The sequence below is a fragment of the Mauremys reevesii genome, linkage group 3 (assembly GCF_016161935.1).
Source record: "Mauremys reevesii isolate NIE-2019 linkage group 3, ASM1616193v1, whole genome shotgun sequence".
Classification (NCBI taxonomy): Eukaryota; Metazoa; Chordata; order Testudines; family Geoemydidae; genus Mauremys; species Mauremys reevesii.
In genome coordinates, this window is record NC_052625.1 from 133,479,792 (window position 1) to 133,494,900 (window position 15,109).

At 38.7% G+C, this 15,109-nt stretch overlaps 1 protein-coding gene across 6 annotated transcripts in view; it reads right to left on the reverse strand.

The window, feature by feature from the left end:
- GRIK2 (glutamate ionotropic receptor kainate type subunit 2) overlaps positions 1-15,109 on the reverse strand; it is a 591,552-nt gene that overhangs the window by 274,871 nt on the left and 301,572 nt on the right. For all 6 annotated transcript variants that reach the window (XR_005596176.1, XM_039530285.1, XM_039530290.1 and 3 more), the window contains exons 9-10: positions 8,204-8,347; positions 6,595-6,702 (exon numbers count right to left, since the gene is read on the reverse strand). Coding sequence is in view for 5 of the 6 variants with exons in the window: in XM_039530285.1 (XP_039386219.1) it covers positions 6,595-6,702; positions 8,204-8,347 (252 nt within the window). In the remaining variant the exon portion in view is untranslated. The remainder of the gene's footprint in view (positions 1-6,594; positions 6,703-8,203; positions 8,348-15,109) is intronic.

The following is a 15,109-nucleotide window of genomic DNA, read 5'->3' on the forward strand; positions in this document are numbered from 1 at the left end:
AAAATTCTATTCCACTTTCTGTGGAAATGTTTAGCCTCCTCTTGAACACTCTCATATTCCCTTCGAAGCTACTATATTTGCCATGAACAATCTGATTTAATACAAATCCTCAGACTCCGTAAGACATGTATTGTACTCATCTTGAAACTGAGCTTGGCTGAGTTCATGTCTAGACTACAGAGGAGTTTACTGTATGTCAGTCAAATGAGACTTTATATGCAATTTATTGTCTACTTAGACTGTAGATAAAATATTTTTATAACTAACCAAATGTTCTTTCACTGTTATTTTCAGAATTACCCTCAAAATGTTGACATTTTTTTCTGACTGTGAGGTGCCCAAACATGCATGTACTGTTCTAGATGTGGCACCTTTAGTGTTGCAATAAGAGGGATCACCATCTTTAGGGTCTTTGATGCAAATCTTTCAAGTGTTCAGCCAAAATCACATTGGCTTCCCCCCCCCAATATATGACAAGCTCCTATATAGTTTACTACCCTAACATTATTGTATTTATAGTTATCAGACATTTCTATAGTGCTTATTACTTCAAGATCTGAGCTACTGTCTTTTTGGTATTACTATTTACCATTTAAATCCTTCCCATTTAATCCCTGAGTTCCATATTCCATTTTCCTCAAAAAATATTTAACTCATTTTGTTATTGCACATATTTCTGATCTCTCCAAATCTTTTTGTTCATTTGTTTGTCCTCTCTGGCATTTGTATAGTAATATACCTCCCACTTTCATATTTGTTAATTTAAGTAATGTGCCATGCACTCTTCCTTCCAGGTCATTAACGAAGATATTAAATATAGCCAAATTTGCAGTGTAATACTGGACAATATTTTTCAACTCAATTCATAGCATATATTCATGTCCTTCAGCCAATTTTCGGTCCATTTGATAGTGTTCTTATCCAAGGCAATTTTATTCTTGTTTCACTAGTAATATTTCATGACACAATGTATCAAATGCTGTATTAAAGTCCAGATATAGGGCGGACCAATTTAAGTAAAGTACCAGTAATTTCCCCCCGCAGAACAGCCTTACTATAAGTAATGCTTCACTATAATCAGAGTGATAATTTGCTTTTTATAATGGATTGCAGCAATTCGGGATTGTCACTGTACTTAACTTAGGTTTCACTATGTCCAAATTCACTAAGGGAATTCTGCTATACATTGTTTACTGAACTCTAATTCTTCATTTGCATGTATTATTTTAAAAAATCAGGTTTGTCTGGCATTACTTGCTATTTGTATATTCATGGTGTTTTATTGCTTACAGGTCTGTTATTCTGTAAGGCCATTATTTTAAAAAGTGAGTGCATCCAGGAAAATTAATCTGAATTAATTTCAGGTGTGAATTGCAAGTGAATTTGTTAAACCATATTACATTTCAGTGTGAACACCCTCCTGCAGAACTAAAGTGGTGTTACTTCAGTTTAATTACTTTGAAAATTATTTAAACTAAACCAAATTAGGGTCATTTTATTTCTGAACAACAGGGATTTAATGTGGTTTAACTAATCCACTTCAAATTCACACCTTTAGTTAATTCAGATTAGTTTTCATGGATGTCCCCATACAGACAAGCCCTTGGGCATGCTCATTCTGATGCAGGATCATTCCTTACTGCACTGTCTCTAAGGTTTTTATTTATTACAGTTTTATGAGTCCCACCACTTCTCTTTGAAGGCTATTCTGCTGATTGAGCCACCTAACTGTGAGAAAGTTTACCACAATATATAGCCATAATTTTCCAGTTTGTTAATTTCATGGTTCTACTCACTTCCCCATCTTTGCTGTGTGTACTCAAATGCTTATAAACCAATATATTGTTCTCAGTCACTATTTAGCTAAAATAAAATATTTAAACTCTTCAATTGTCCATGAAAGCCAGTTCCTCCACCCTAGATTATTTTTTTCTTCCTGCAGTTTGTCAATATATTTTGGTAATTACGCAAAATGAATGCAACATTTCAGTGAGGTCACAATAAACCATATAGAAAGAGATTACTAACTCCCTGCTCTGTGATACCTTTATAGCAGGCAGCTCAAACTAGTGGGTATTTTTGGTTTAGATTTTTTAACCTCCATAGCCTACTATGTCTATTTTGCTGCCCCTTATGTCTCTTTCAGCATTACTGCTTCCCAAGTTTCTTCCTCCTATTAGGTATGTGTGTTTTGGATTATTTTCCTCCAGATGTCTGCCTGTAATCTTTTCCAAACTGAAAAATTTCTGACTGAATTTGTTTCCCAAATTTCTAATCTCTGTGTCTCTTTGTTTTACTTCTTTGTCTTGATTGTGGTTCATATCTCCCAATTTCAACTGTATCAACTGTAAATTTAATTAACATGCTTTTTGCTCCCCCTCTTCCAGATCAAAAATTAAGTTTAATAAGGCCAGACATAACACAGATCGCTATGGAAGACAATAGACACTTCCTGTAGTTCAATATGTTGCCATTTATCAACACCTTTTGTTGATGGTCTTTCAGATAATTTTCAATCCACATGACATTGTTTCTATCCAAGCCAATTTGCATTAATTTTTCAAATAAGATTGCAAAATACAGTATCAAATACTTTACTGAAATCCAAATATATTACATCCACTGTGTTCCTTTCATCCGCTAATTTTGTATTTCTATCAAAAAAGCACTCAAGCTCTTCTGGCAAGATTTATGATTTATGCTGCTTATTGTTCTTATACTCCACTGGTCCTCGGTGTCTGTACCAGATGCTTGCTGTAGCCTCTTGATTTTTATTTCCTGTATCCACACACTAGTATTTCACTGTTATTCATTATTAAATTGCATCACATTGGTTTTGTGAATGCTTCTGAAACATATTATGGGGTCTGATCATTCTCAACTCCCTCATATCAATCAAAGCTGAGAGTGCTCAGCACCTCTCAGGATCAGGCCCAAAGTGCTACTTCACCTCTTCCTCAAGGTACCCATCAATAATAATACCTAGTTTTGATAATTGTATCACTTCCAGTTCTTATTTATTTCCCATATTCCTTATATAGTACATAAATCGTTATGTCTGTTGTTATATATGTGTCTGTAGATCATTTCCATCCTTCCTCATTTTCACATCAGAATCATATACCCACCAATCTAGCTTAAAAAATCTACCTAGCAAGCTCAGTTTTAAATCCATATGCTTATTAATTCTTCTGATGAAATGGAGATCTATTGCAGACAGTCCCCTCACATCAAAGAAAGCCTTGTAATGCGCCATAAAAACAAGCTCCTTCTTTGTTCCATTAGCTAGTACTCATTGACTAATCTCCAGAATCAGTTTTCTCCCTTCTTCACACTCGCATGCAGCACGGGAAGACTCTCTGAGATGCTCAGCTGTATTGCTGCCATCAGTTCTATTTCCATGCCTCTAAGTCATCCTTGATTCTATAGAACTATTAGCCCGTTTCTCATTTACTCCCATGTGGACTGCAATAAGTGGATATTCATTTCCATTATTTAGGTTCTCTTTTGCCCGTCTTGTCATATTCCTTTTTCTGACTCCAAGGATCCAGCATATTAAAAAATGACTATTTGAGTTGTAGATGGCCTGGACCATATTTTCAGAACAATCATTTGCCAGGTTGACTCATGACTCTTGTTTCTGGTGGCTCCCTTTCAATCATTACTCAGGAGACTGACTGTCCTCAGTCTCCTTTTAGTCTATTTATTTCCTAATTCATGAAGGCCAGAGGGTTTGTCGCTGGTGATTACGTTGAACAGCTCTATATTGTTTCCCTTCTCTTCTTTCTTGTTGTCTGTCTACCTTCAGACTTCACTATATCCATCCCATCCTTGGTCTCAAGTGGCTGGGTCTCTCATAACAGTGCCTCCCTTTGTGAACTGATTCAGCTTCTCCTGCTGCTTCAGACCCTTTACTTTTTCTTTCAGAATGGAAGTCTGCTTGCACTTCAAGCATATGTATCCCACCTGGCATTCATACAGAAAACGTAACATTTTCTGCAATTGACTGTCTCTGTTTCTTTGGTGGTCATATCTCAGTTACTGCTAATACAACTTGCTCTCTTGCTGAATCAAGAAGATTCCCTACTACAAATCTTCATTCTTAAACACTCTTGAGGAATAACCAGTTTGAGGCCCTGTGGCTGTACCTTTGCCGCTAGGATAATAAGAAGTCTCTAATAGTGGATTTGGGATAGGATTAATATAACAATGAATATTATTTACATTAAACTCCTTTATTCAGTTATACATAAAGCTTTATGGAAAAAGGAAATGGAAATCCTGTTGCAGCAGCTCCCTATTGAAGAGTGGAAAACTACTCAATATTAGTTGGTTAGTTTTTATTTTAGGTGGTTTGTTGCTTTTGGCCCCTTACATCTTCCTGATTGGAAGTTGTAAGGTGGAGAAGTGGTTTAATGAGAAAGGAAATATATAAAGAAAAAAAAAGAGGGAGATTGAGTGGAGAGCACTGATTAACTAAAACCAGTAAATGGCAACCAAGGGACTATAAAACTAGTCTACAGCCCCCTGAGTTCATTCCAGCCTGGAAGCATTCCAGTTTAAGAGCCCAGTTGGACTAAGACTTTTGATCCAAACTAGACACTCAGCCTAGGTGAGGATTTTGTGATGGTTATATCTCTGAGTAAGTTTTTGCCAGATGCCTTCTAGCCCTTGAAGGTGGATTTCAGAAGGGGGTGATTGTTTCATATGATTGTTGCTATTAGAGTTCTGAAAGTTAAAATTAAAAGTTCCCTATTTTGATACTTGATGGACTCCTGATTTACAATCTGCTTTAATTGTTTATGCTGTATTTACTGAGTCTATGATCCATGCTACAGTTGTATTATGACAACCTGATCCCTTCATCTGCAGTCACTTTCAGATCTAAGAGCAAAGTTTTCAAATGTGTTTTCCTATAACTAGGCACCTATATTCATAAGGTGTAGACACTTAAATGAGAGAACTGATTTTCAGAGCTGATGAGTGCTCATCTCTACATCCCCTCTCCTGGTTCTCTTCTCTGCTCCACACATTTTCCAAGACAGTCTTCATCTTTCAGTCAGACTAAATCCCAAGTCCCCACAGCTCCCAAAATTTGGCCCATAGTGGACTAAAGAATTATGTAATTCCTCACAGCAGACCCAGATTTACTCCACTATAAATTCCTGTACTGTATTCAGAGCGAGCATCCGTGATGCCTCTCTTAGCTCGAGGGAAGTTTAACCTCTTCCTTGTTAACCTCTGCATAGGTTACATTGGACATGGATTGTGAGAGAAATCAGGGCAAAATTTCAGACATGGGTGTCTATTGTTAGGCACTATATATCCACAACTATTTGAAGAAAGCTGAAGCTGAAAGGAGAAATGTAAGTTTCTCTTCCTCTCTGTAATGTAGCTGAATTAAGCCACACTTTATAACCCTCTTTTGGACTCAGTTGAAGGAGGTCACGCATTATGGAGTAGATTTTCAGTGGAGCTCATCCTCCAGCAGCTCCCACTGAACCACCTAAATATGTGGCCAGATTTTCAAAATTGTTCAGCACCCAAGAACAATGACTGGTCCAGTGCACTGGACACTTCTGAAACACTGGCCATTTCATTCAGAGGCCTAACGGGGAGCTGAGCAACTGTTTTGAAAATCTGTGCTCCAACTCCTCCACTATTAAAATCAATGGGAATGAAACCATTGACTTCCGGGGAGTAGAATTTCAAGCCTGGTCCAAATTATGGGTGTGCTGCACTTTTTTCAATGTATTGCTATCAACCTTAATTTTGGACAGGGTTGAGCAAATCCCTGTTGACTGTATGTTTAGTGCTTATACTCTCCATTTGCTTTCTTGTGTTACAGCAGAAAGCTGTTTAAATTTCACCTAGACATTCAGATTCCTCCCCACATTATTACCCCATCTCCCCAGAATTTCGTAGCAAAAACCCGTTAAAAAGATAACATACCAACTCTAGAAACCCCCAGCCCTACTTCTAGAAACACTCAGCTCAGTATCCAGCCCTTTGTTTCCATCGTCGTCTTTTGTAAAATATATGCTTGTTATTTACTTTCTCTAGAGCATCCTACAAATTTGTCTTAAGCATTTAACTTGTTATACTTAAAAATGCTACGCTATCATTTTTGGTACTTGTTCTATGGTTATATGTTGATTATTTATATTTATGTCTGGTGATTGATATTCTGTAATCTCTCTATGGATATGAACTGTATACACAAATATTCAGAGCAAAACCCAAGTGTTTCTTAATTATAATGGTAACGAGACCTTAGTTAATGAAGGCAATACACAGTCCCATAATTCTAGTATAGCACATTGCCCAAAACAAAATGCTTAAGTTGTCCTAAGTAATACTTTACCTTTACTTCTTAATTGTGAGTTAGCTCTTTATTTCCATTACAAACATAAGAGGTTCGGTTTTTTTTGGTAAGGTTATTAAAGGCTACCTCCTTCTTAAGAGCACAAATATGTGCCTACATTCAATATGATGCAGCTGTAACATGGTATAAATAGCTTTCTCATATAGGGAAAGTATTTTTTTAGTACTTCATATTATTCTCCAAGCAAATAGGATGAACATCTCAAGTACCTTTTCAAGACCTTCTTCCTTGAGGCTGATCACATCTAAATCAAAATCTGTCCTTAAGCCATTAGTTTTGTTGAAAGTTATCCTGCCTGTGAGGCCTTCCCAGTGGGCCTATGGAAAAAGAAAAATAATTTCCATAAATAAGAAGCCAAAAAAAAAGAACAAAAAATTAATTTCTACCAAAATGGGAACATGAATTATTCATTACATTTAAATAATTCACCTTGTGGCTGATCTAAAGATAAAATAATTTCATATTCATTTCTGTGATTCTCAGGGTTTTTCCTAATTAAACCAACCTTTCTTTAATCTCTGTACACAATTTCTTAACAGCCTTCTATTTTAGCCAATAAAAGTGGTCTTACTTAGTGTGATGAAAGACTGTTTCCATTAACTCTCCTCAAACATTTATAATTACCATTTTTATTTTCCCCACTATATGTACTAGATTTGTTTAATTTCTGTCATTTTTCTTTTCTCCAACTGAGGTCTTGATGCTGTGAGATGCTGAGCCTCAAATCCCTTTGAGACACCTGGTATTGACAGGGTGTTGGAACAAATTTTATAGTGGGGGTGCCAAGAGCCATTTAAACAAACTGTAAACCCTATATGTAATGGAAACAACTGCAAGCGGACTCCTAGTTCCATCACCTATGACTTTGAGGGACCTGAGTCAGAACCTATCAGAAATGAATGCTTAATTTTAGAAGGCCCAATATATTATTTTCTTATAACTTAGATATGACAATTTTTAAGTGGTAGAGCCAAATGATGCCATTAATGGGTTCTGCAAGTATAGTCATTGTTAATAACTGAAAATAAGAAGTATATTACACTCCCAATATTATCTGTTATAGTGAAAGCATTCAAGAGGAGATGTCAGAAAAGCAATTTATGATCTTGCAAGTAGGCACCGTTAAAAATGGAAATTTACTGCACTGCTGTATTTCTCTTTACTACAGTATCTACTTACAATAGAAAATTCAGAGCTAGGCACTTACGGGACAACGTATTTGAACAGTGTACAGTGTTGACCCTCAACATCTTAAATTATCCATGACTGTATAAGTACTAAATTTTAAATAAAAATCCAAGGGAAGTTACATTGAGGCAAAACATATAAATTAAAGACATTTATGGAAGAAAATAATCCAGCCTATAGATGTTTACATTACCAGAGCTTAGAGAATAAATAGCAAACAGATTAAAGTGGAAAAGGCGGAGGTAAAGGTTGCTTGGGAATTGGTGGACCAAGGAATATAGTCTAGAATTTTGCTTTTACAATTATTTATTACATATTTACCTCTTTGATCATTTTAGCATCACAGAAGTTCCAAGAAAGATCAACAAAACATTTCATTTTGTCTATTTGCAGTGCAGTACTTTCATCCTTTTGTGTTTTTTATATTTATAAATTGTTCCTATATGAACAACCATATGAACAGTTTTTAAATGTAAAAGAGGCTTTGACTGCAAATCTCCCCCCACACAACAAGCAAAAAGAATCCCACCTGCTGGAAAAAAAAAAATTAAAGTAGGACTAAGGGTGGGTGGAAGATGGGATGTGGGTAGGGGTAAGAAGAAACCAGAAAATATTTTATTAAAGACATACCTCTTTAATGAGACTCATAAAGCGGGTCCCAAAGCGCCATGGTTTGTGCCGATTACACTGTAATGAACTGACAGTCATCTGTGGGAACTGCTGGACAGCCACTGATACCACATGAACTGCATCGTACATTAAAGCTGCGTCCGTCTGAAATTAGAATGAAATCAATGCGATGAACACAAAATTGAAAGTGCATGACAGATAATAAAAAAGAGAGAAAGAAAAAAATCTGTCCTGCTGTTTGTTATAATGCAGGGAGAAAACAGTGTGACTGCCTGTGCACCACTGTCAAATAAAACGTAGTTACCAAGTTCCTACATCAGAAACGTCAAACTCTTCAGTTTTAGCTTTTCTTTTTTAATCCAGATATAAGGGCCCAATTACATACGATCTGGGATCGCTGCAGAGCTCTGACAACTAAGATGACTTGTTTATAATATTAAAAAAGAAGTACCTTAGGGGCCTGTATAAATCACACTATGCATGTATAAGTCAATGAGCAAGTTATTCTCTTGGGTGAGGAGGAAAATGAAAGATTACTAAGGCCTCAGCTAAGAAAGAATATACACAGGCAGTGAAAATAATAATATTTTTCTGTTTTAGAATTATAGAGAAGATACAATCCCAAAGGTGCTCAGCATATTCACTAATCACTTTTTAGGAACTCAGTTTAATCCCTAGGGTTGACTTGACCAATTTTTCCCGTAAATGAGAGGCAATTCAGATTTACATTAAAATTCATATTCATTTTAATTGTTATCTTGTGTCCATCCAAATAAATAGCCTTTTTATTCCCAATAAATGCTAACCAGCATCATGCTAACAACAGTATTGAGCTAGTCACTCAACTGACACAGTACACTGTGCAAAGAAACCAATGTGTCTCTTTCATTTTGTTTGATAAATAGTGGCAAGTGTTGCCACCAAAACTGAAAAGAGGACCTCAGACTCAGCCGATGGAAATGAACTCTGCCATCTGTTCACCATACCTTAGAGAAAAAGGACCTATTTCCCCTTTTCATTCACACAATTAGTGAGCTGTGAAATGAGTTCTTTAATGGATAGGAAACCTGGAGATTATTGCACTTGTCACAATACAATACAATGTAATACAAAATGAGTTTATATAGTGCCTTTCATGCAAATGCATCCCAGGGCATTTTACAATATGCAAAAGTGCTATGCCTTTATAGACCATAAGCCACGTTCAGATTTAAATAGGTCTCCTGAGGTGACATTTCAAAATTCAAATGGGAATAAATCCCAATTTTGAAATAGTCAGTACAATGGCTTCAGATGATTCAAGCAGCAACTAAGCTTGTACTGATACTACAACTCAGACAAAAAAAAATACACAGATCCTAAATTGTTCACCACCTACCAACACATTAAAATATTTTTAAGTCCAAATTGATATCTGAGAAGGAGCCAATATAGCTCCCAAAGGCTGGAGTAATATACTAAGTCAGCTTTGTATAAATTAAAATTCTGGTGGCCGCATCTTGCTAAAGTTGGAGCTATTCAATATTTTCTCAAGGAAACATAAAATAATGTACTACACATTAGTCTGGCTCAGATTTCAAATGTATGTGCTATGGTCTTCTTAAAAGCATGTATTTTCACTGGCCATCTTCTAACTATATTCCCCGAACCAAAGAAAGGAAATGCTAATCACACATCTCCTTGTAGCAATCAGTAGTCAGAATGCTTTCCATAGTAACCGTCACCATTTTTACAAAAACAGGAATAAGAACAGTGTTATTGAAAGAGAGAGACAGCCCACTGCAACAAATAGATTGAACTAATTAACAACTAAGCCCTCTTCATATTCAATTGGTCTCATCCCAACCATGAACAAATATGTCTGGAGGAGGACAATATATAGACTACCACCTCCTGCAGAACAGGGGAGACAATGGTCAGAGAAGTAAGCCAGAGCCTCCCTAATGGCAGATGGTGCAATATGACTGATAGCCATGAATGCTGCTGTGTAGCACTGCAGTACCGCATCTGTCAGCAGCATCCAGTACACATACAGTGACAGTGAAAAAAGGCTAAACGGGCTCCATAGTTGCCATGCCGGGGAAAAAGGGCGCGAAATGATTGTCTGCTGTTGCTTTCATGGAGGAAGGATTGAGTGACGACATTTACCCAGTTCACCCGCGACACTGTTTTTGCCCCATCATGCATTGGGATCTCAACCCAGAATTCCAATGGGCAAGGGAGACTACGGGAACTATGGGATAGCTATGGGATAGCTACCCACAGTGCAACGCTCTGGAAATCGACGCTAGCCTCGGTACATGGATGCACACCGCCGAATTAATGTGCTTAGTGTGGCCGCGTGCACTCGACTTTATTCAATCTGATTTAACAAAACGGTTTCTGTAAAATCAGAATAATCCCGTAGTGTAGACATACCCTGAGACAGTTACGAGAAGTGACCCTGTGAAGAGCAGGCTGTGGCAAGAGAAGAGCTCTGTGTGCATGGCAGAAAAGCCAGAGATAAGTGTGAACTTTCGGATTGCAGTGATAGACTTTACTGGTGGGACTATTTGGAAGGCTTTGTAAACCAGCTCCAAGTGAAAAGCAGTAGGACTGATAAGCCTTCCAAATAGTCCCACCAGTAAAGTCTATCACTGCAATCCGAAAGTTCACACTTATCTCTGGCTTTTCTGCCATGCACACAGAGCTCTTCTCTTGCCACAGCCTGTGGGGAGCCTTTATGGGGCCCTGAAGAGGGAGAACAGAGGGAGGCTGCTTCAAAGGGAATTCTCATCACCAGGAACCACTCAGGAAGCAGCAGACCTCTCACGGCACTAAAGAAAACTCATGATTTTGTCCAGAGTGAAATTTGCAGATAAGTGTTTGCAGTTAAGAGCCATTTTCATCAACAAACATAATTCTTTTTTCCTTCCGATCAAAACTCAAACTTCCCATAAATACTTGTGAAAGAGTTTCACTCAGACATTCATGAAGTGAAACCTAGTACAATAGTTATCTATCTAGATATCTATCAAGAAGACAAGCAACATACTCGAGTGTAAATATATTATTTCATGTACAACCATCAAAATAACAGTGCAAAATCTAGATAAACATAAGTCATTGAGTGACACAAAACCTTATAACGTTGCTACGTGCAAACTGCTTTAACAAGGAATTGTTAGGAACACTGAACAATAGAGTTACTTGAATTTCAGGGGGTCAAATTAAAATTGTCAGCTTCAGAAGTAGGTAGGGTTGCCAGGCATCCAGTTTTCGACCGGAACACTTGGTCGAAAAGGGACCCTGGAGGCTCTGGTCAGCAGCACTGATCAGGCTGTTAACAGTCCGGTTGGCAGTGCAGCAGGGCTAAGGCAGGCTCCCTGCCTGCCAGGGCTCCGCGTGACTCCTGGAAGCAATGGCATGTATCCCCCCCTCCAGCTCCTATGCATAGGGTCAGCCAGAGGGCTCCGCACACTGTCACCCCAAGCACTGGCTTTGCAGTTCCCATTTGCTGGGAATCCTAGCCAATGGGAGTTGCAGGGGTGGCACCTGCAGATGGGGCAGCGCACAGAGCCACCTGGTTGTGCCTCTGCATAGGAGCCAGAGCGGGAACATGACACAGTTTCCGGGAGCCACCTGAGGTAAGTACGACCTGGAGCCTGCACCCTTGACCCTCTCCCATGCCCTGACCTCCTGTCCCAGCCCTGATTCACCTCCCTCCCTCCAAACACCTCAGTCCCAGCCTGGAGCACCCTCCTGTATTCCCAACCCCTCATCCCCAGCCCCACTCCAGAGCCTGCATCCCCAGCTGGAGCCCTCACATCCTCCCGCACCCCAACCCCCTGAGCCAGCCTGGTGAAAATCAGCAAGTTAGGATGGGGACAGCAAGCGATAGAGGGAGGGGGGATGGAGTGAGCGGGGGCGGGGCCTTGGAGGAGGGGGGCAGGAGGTGGGGCAAGGGTATTTGGTTTTGTGCGAGTAGAAACCTGGCAATCCTAGGACTATGTCCATTTTAAAAAGTATGTAATTTGATTCTTTTTCTTTTGTCTATTCTACAGAATGGTTTGAAAAGTGAGGTCAATGCTTTAGTATAGTATCAGGGGGTAGCTGTATTAATCTGTATCCACAAAAACAACAAGGAGTGCAGTGGCACCTTAAAGACTAACAGATTTATTTGGGTATAAGCTTTTGTGGGTAAAATGCATCTGAAGAAGTGTTTTTTTTTTACCCATGAAAGCTTATACCCAAATAAATCTGTTAGTCTTTAGGGTGCCACTGCACTCCTTGTTGTTTTTGCTTTAACATACATTCTTTGAACACGATGGTATATCTGTGTCCAGCATCCAGTATGTTTTTGGTTGTTGTGGGTGGCAGGTTTTTTTTTTTTTTGCACTATTCATTATCTCACTATCTTGGTGTGTTTGGCACTTCCCCCTTTCACCTTCTTCTTCCTCACAATGGTGCCAAGAAAGGGAAAGGCAGAAAAGTCTCTGGATATGTCTACACTTGTAGCTGAGGGTGTGATTTTTATTTTTACCACACAAGCTTGATCAAAGTTCACATAAGTATGTAGTCTCAAGCTGGGAATCACACCCCCAGCTCCAAGTGTAGATATACCCTCTATCATCCAGGTGCTGAGACTTGTCCTACCCACCGCCACTCCCTTTGGGTGATAGGCTCCTCTCCTGCAGTGGAGTGAGGAGACACTGGATGAGTTTAAGCAGCTTCCTGGGGATGGGTAGTTTTGTAGGTTTCATGTTTCACCCTCACTCATTCCACCTTTACATAGGTGTGCTGGGTCTCCTGTGATGCCAGGGCTAGGATGATCACCAGTTTTGGAATCATAAAAGATGAGGTTGGAAGAGACCTCAGGAGGTCATCTAGTCCAACCTTCTGCTCAAAGCAGGACCAACATCTACTACATCCTTAAAAACCAGGCCTTAAAAACCTCTAAGGATGGAGATTCCACCACCTCCCTAGGTAACCCATTCCAGTGCTTCACCACCCTCCTAGTGAAATAGTGTTTCCTAATATTCAACCTAGACCTCCCACACTGCAACTTGACACCATTGCTCCTTGTTCTGTCATCTGCCACCACTGAGAACTGCCGAGCTCCATCCTCTTTGGAACCCCCCCTTCAAGTATTTGAAGGCTGCTATCAAATCCCCCCTCACTCTTCTCTTCTACAGACTAAACAAGCCCAGTTCCCTCAGCCTGACTAATTCTATTTCTTCATTAAATAGTTCTAAAGAAGTAGTACTGCTCTTTACACAGAAAATCCTATTTCAGTTTTTATTATTCAAATCCCAGCCTTCTTTAAGCCCTAATCTACAAATTCTAAGTAATTTAAATGATCTTCAAGCATGATGTGGAGGAATTCTTCACTGCTCAAAACCAGTTGATTAAGAAATGGATGGAAAGCAGGTAAACCTAGAGGTTTTTAATTAAGTTTCATTTAACTAATTATTATTTTTTCTTAATTAATTTTTTCAATAATAAAAGCTTAGAGAAATAAATGGCCTCCGGTTTTAAAGATATTCTGAGGAATACTTGGAATCGAGGAAGCTCTCTAAATTGAGTGGTAACAATGGGCTAGACAAGCTGAACAATGTTAGCCCTGTTTGAATTTGACTGCTATTTACTGATAATTTTATCGATTGTGAGAAGAGCCGAAACAACAGGAAACTGGTTTATTTTCTATAGCTCAGATAATTTGTATATTTCTAAATTTGCAATACACGGGGCAGTCCTTCTTTATATAGGCAAATTTTTCAATGAAGTCAGCAGACTTTTCACTGCATAACTGGAATGACAGATGTGGAGCCATAGAAATTAGAGCTTTCAAAGAGTTCTTAGGTATATAGTCCATCCCCCTACAGATGGAAGGACAGTGACAATTACCACCTTCATACTATTGTCCTCTTCTGACGTAAGAGGATAGTCAGAGGTCCTGGGGAAGTTCAGTTGGGAGTAGAAAATGGTGATAGGTATTCCTGTGGTGCAGTTTTGTTTATTTGCAAAGAATATACTAAGTCCAGTTTTTCTGAATGCAGAAGGAATCAGATAGCAGGAAATGGCTTTTTTTGCTCACAGCACCTTTCACAGTACTTCATAGCCTACACACCTGACTCAGTTAACTCTCCCACAGGTTTCTTCCAGGATCAGACACCATGCTTCCAGTTGTCTTTCTCTGGTCTCTCCCAGTTACTGTGTTCACCCACATACCTGGTCATAATACCCAGTAGAACCTCCCTGCACACATGATGCTAGTTTCTCTATTAGGCCTTGTTTTAGGTGTGGACCCCATCCGTGTTTCCTACAGCTATCTTAGGTAAAAGATGTGTTCACCTAAATGATGTTTTAACTCAGCTCATAAGTTTTAACCCAGCTTATAACAAGACATTAATGTTTGTGAAATGCTATATTTAAAGCTTGTGCCTTCGTGATGTATAGGGAAGAGCTGACGAGTTTTTGTTGGTTTCCAGCATTTGTTGGTTTCCATCTGATTTGTATTTTAAATTAGAAATTCAGGTCCAGTCCAACCTGAAAGACTCTACTAGCTCATCAGTTCTCCAGTCTTCACAAAGTGATGATGTTACACAACAGCCAAGAGTGAAAGCATAGCTAGTGAGAGGGTAAAGGATTTTTAGTCAAGGTGCTTAAAGTTCTTTGATATTTTTGGTTTTGTTAAATCCCTATTTAATGTCAATGACTAATTCATATTGTGGAGAAAAGAAGTCTGTTACATATTGTTAAGCCTACAACATGAGAGCTATCCATTTATATTCTCTAAGATCCCCCAACAAATCCTCCAGCAAAACAAGATCAGACATGATATTCCGATATATCTAAAGGGGAAAAACAAGCAGAAAAAAAACATTTTAAAAAGGACTTTAAGGCTTTAAAGATGCAAAAGAGGGC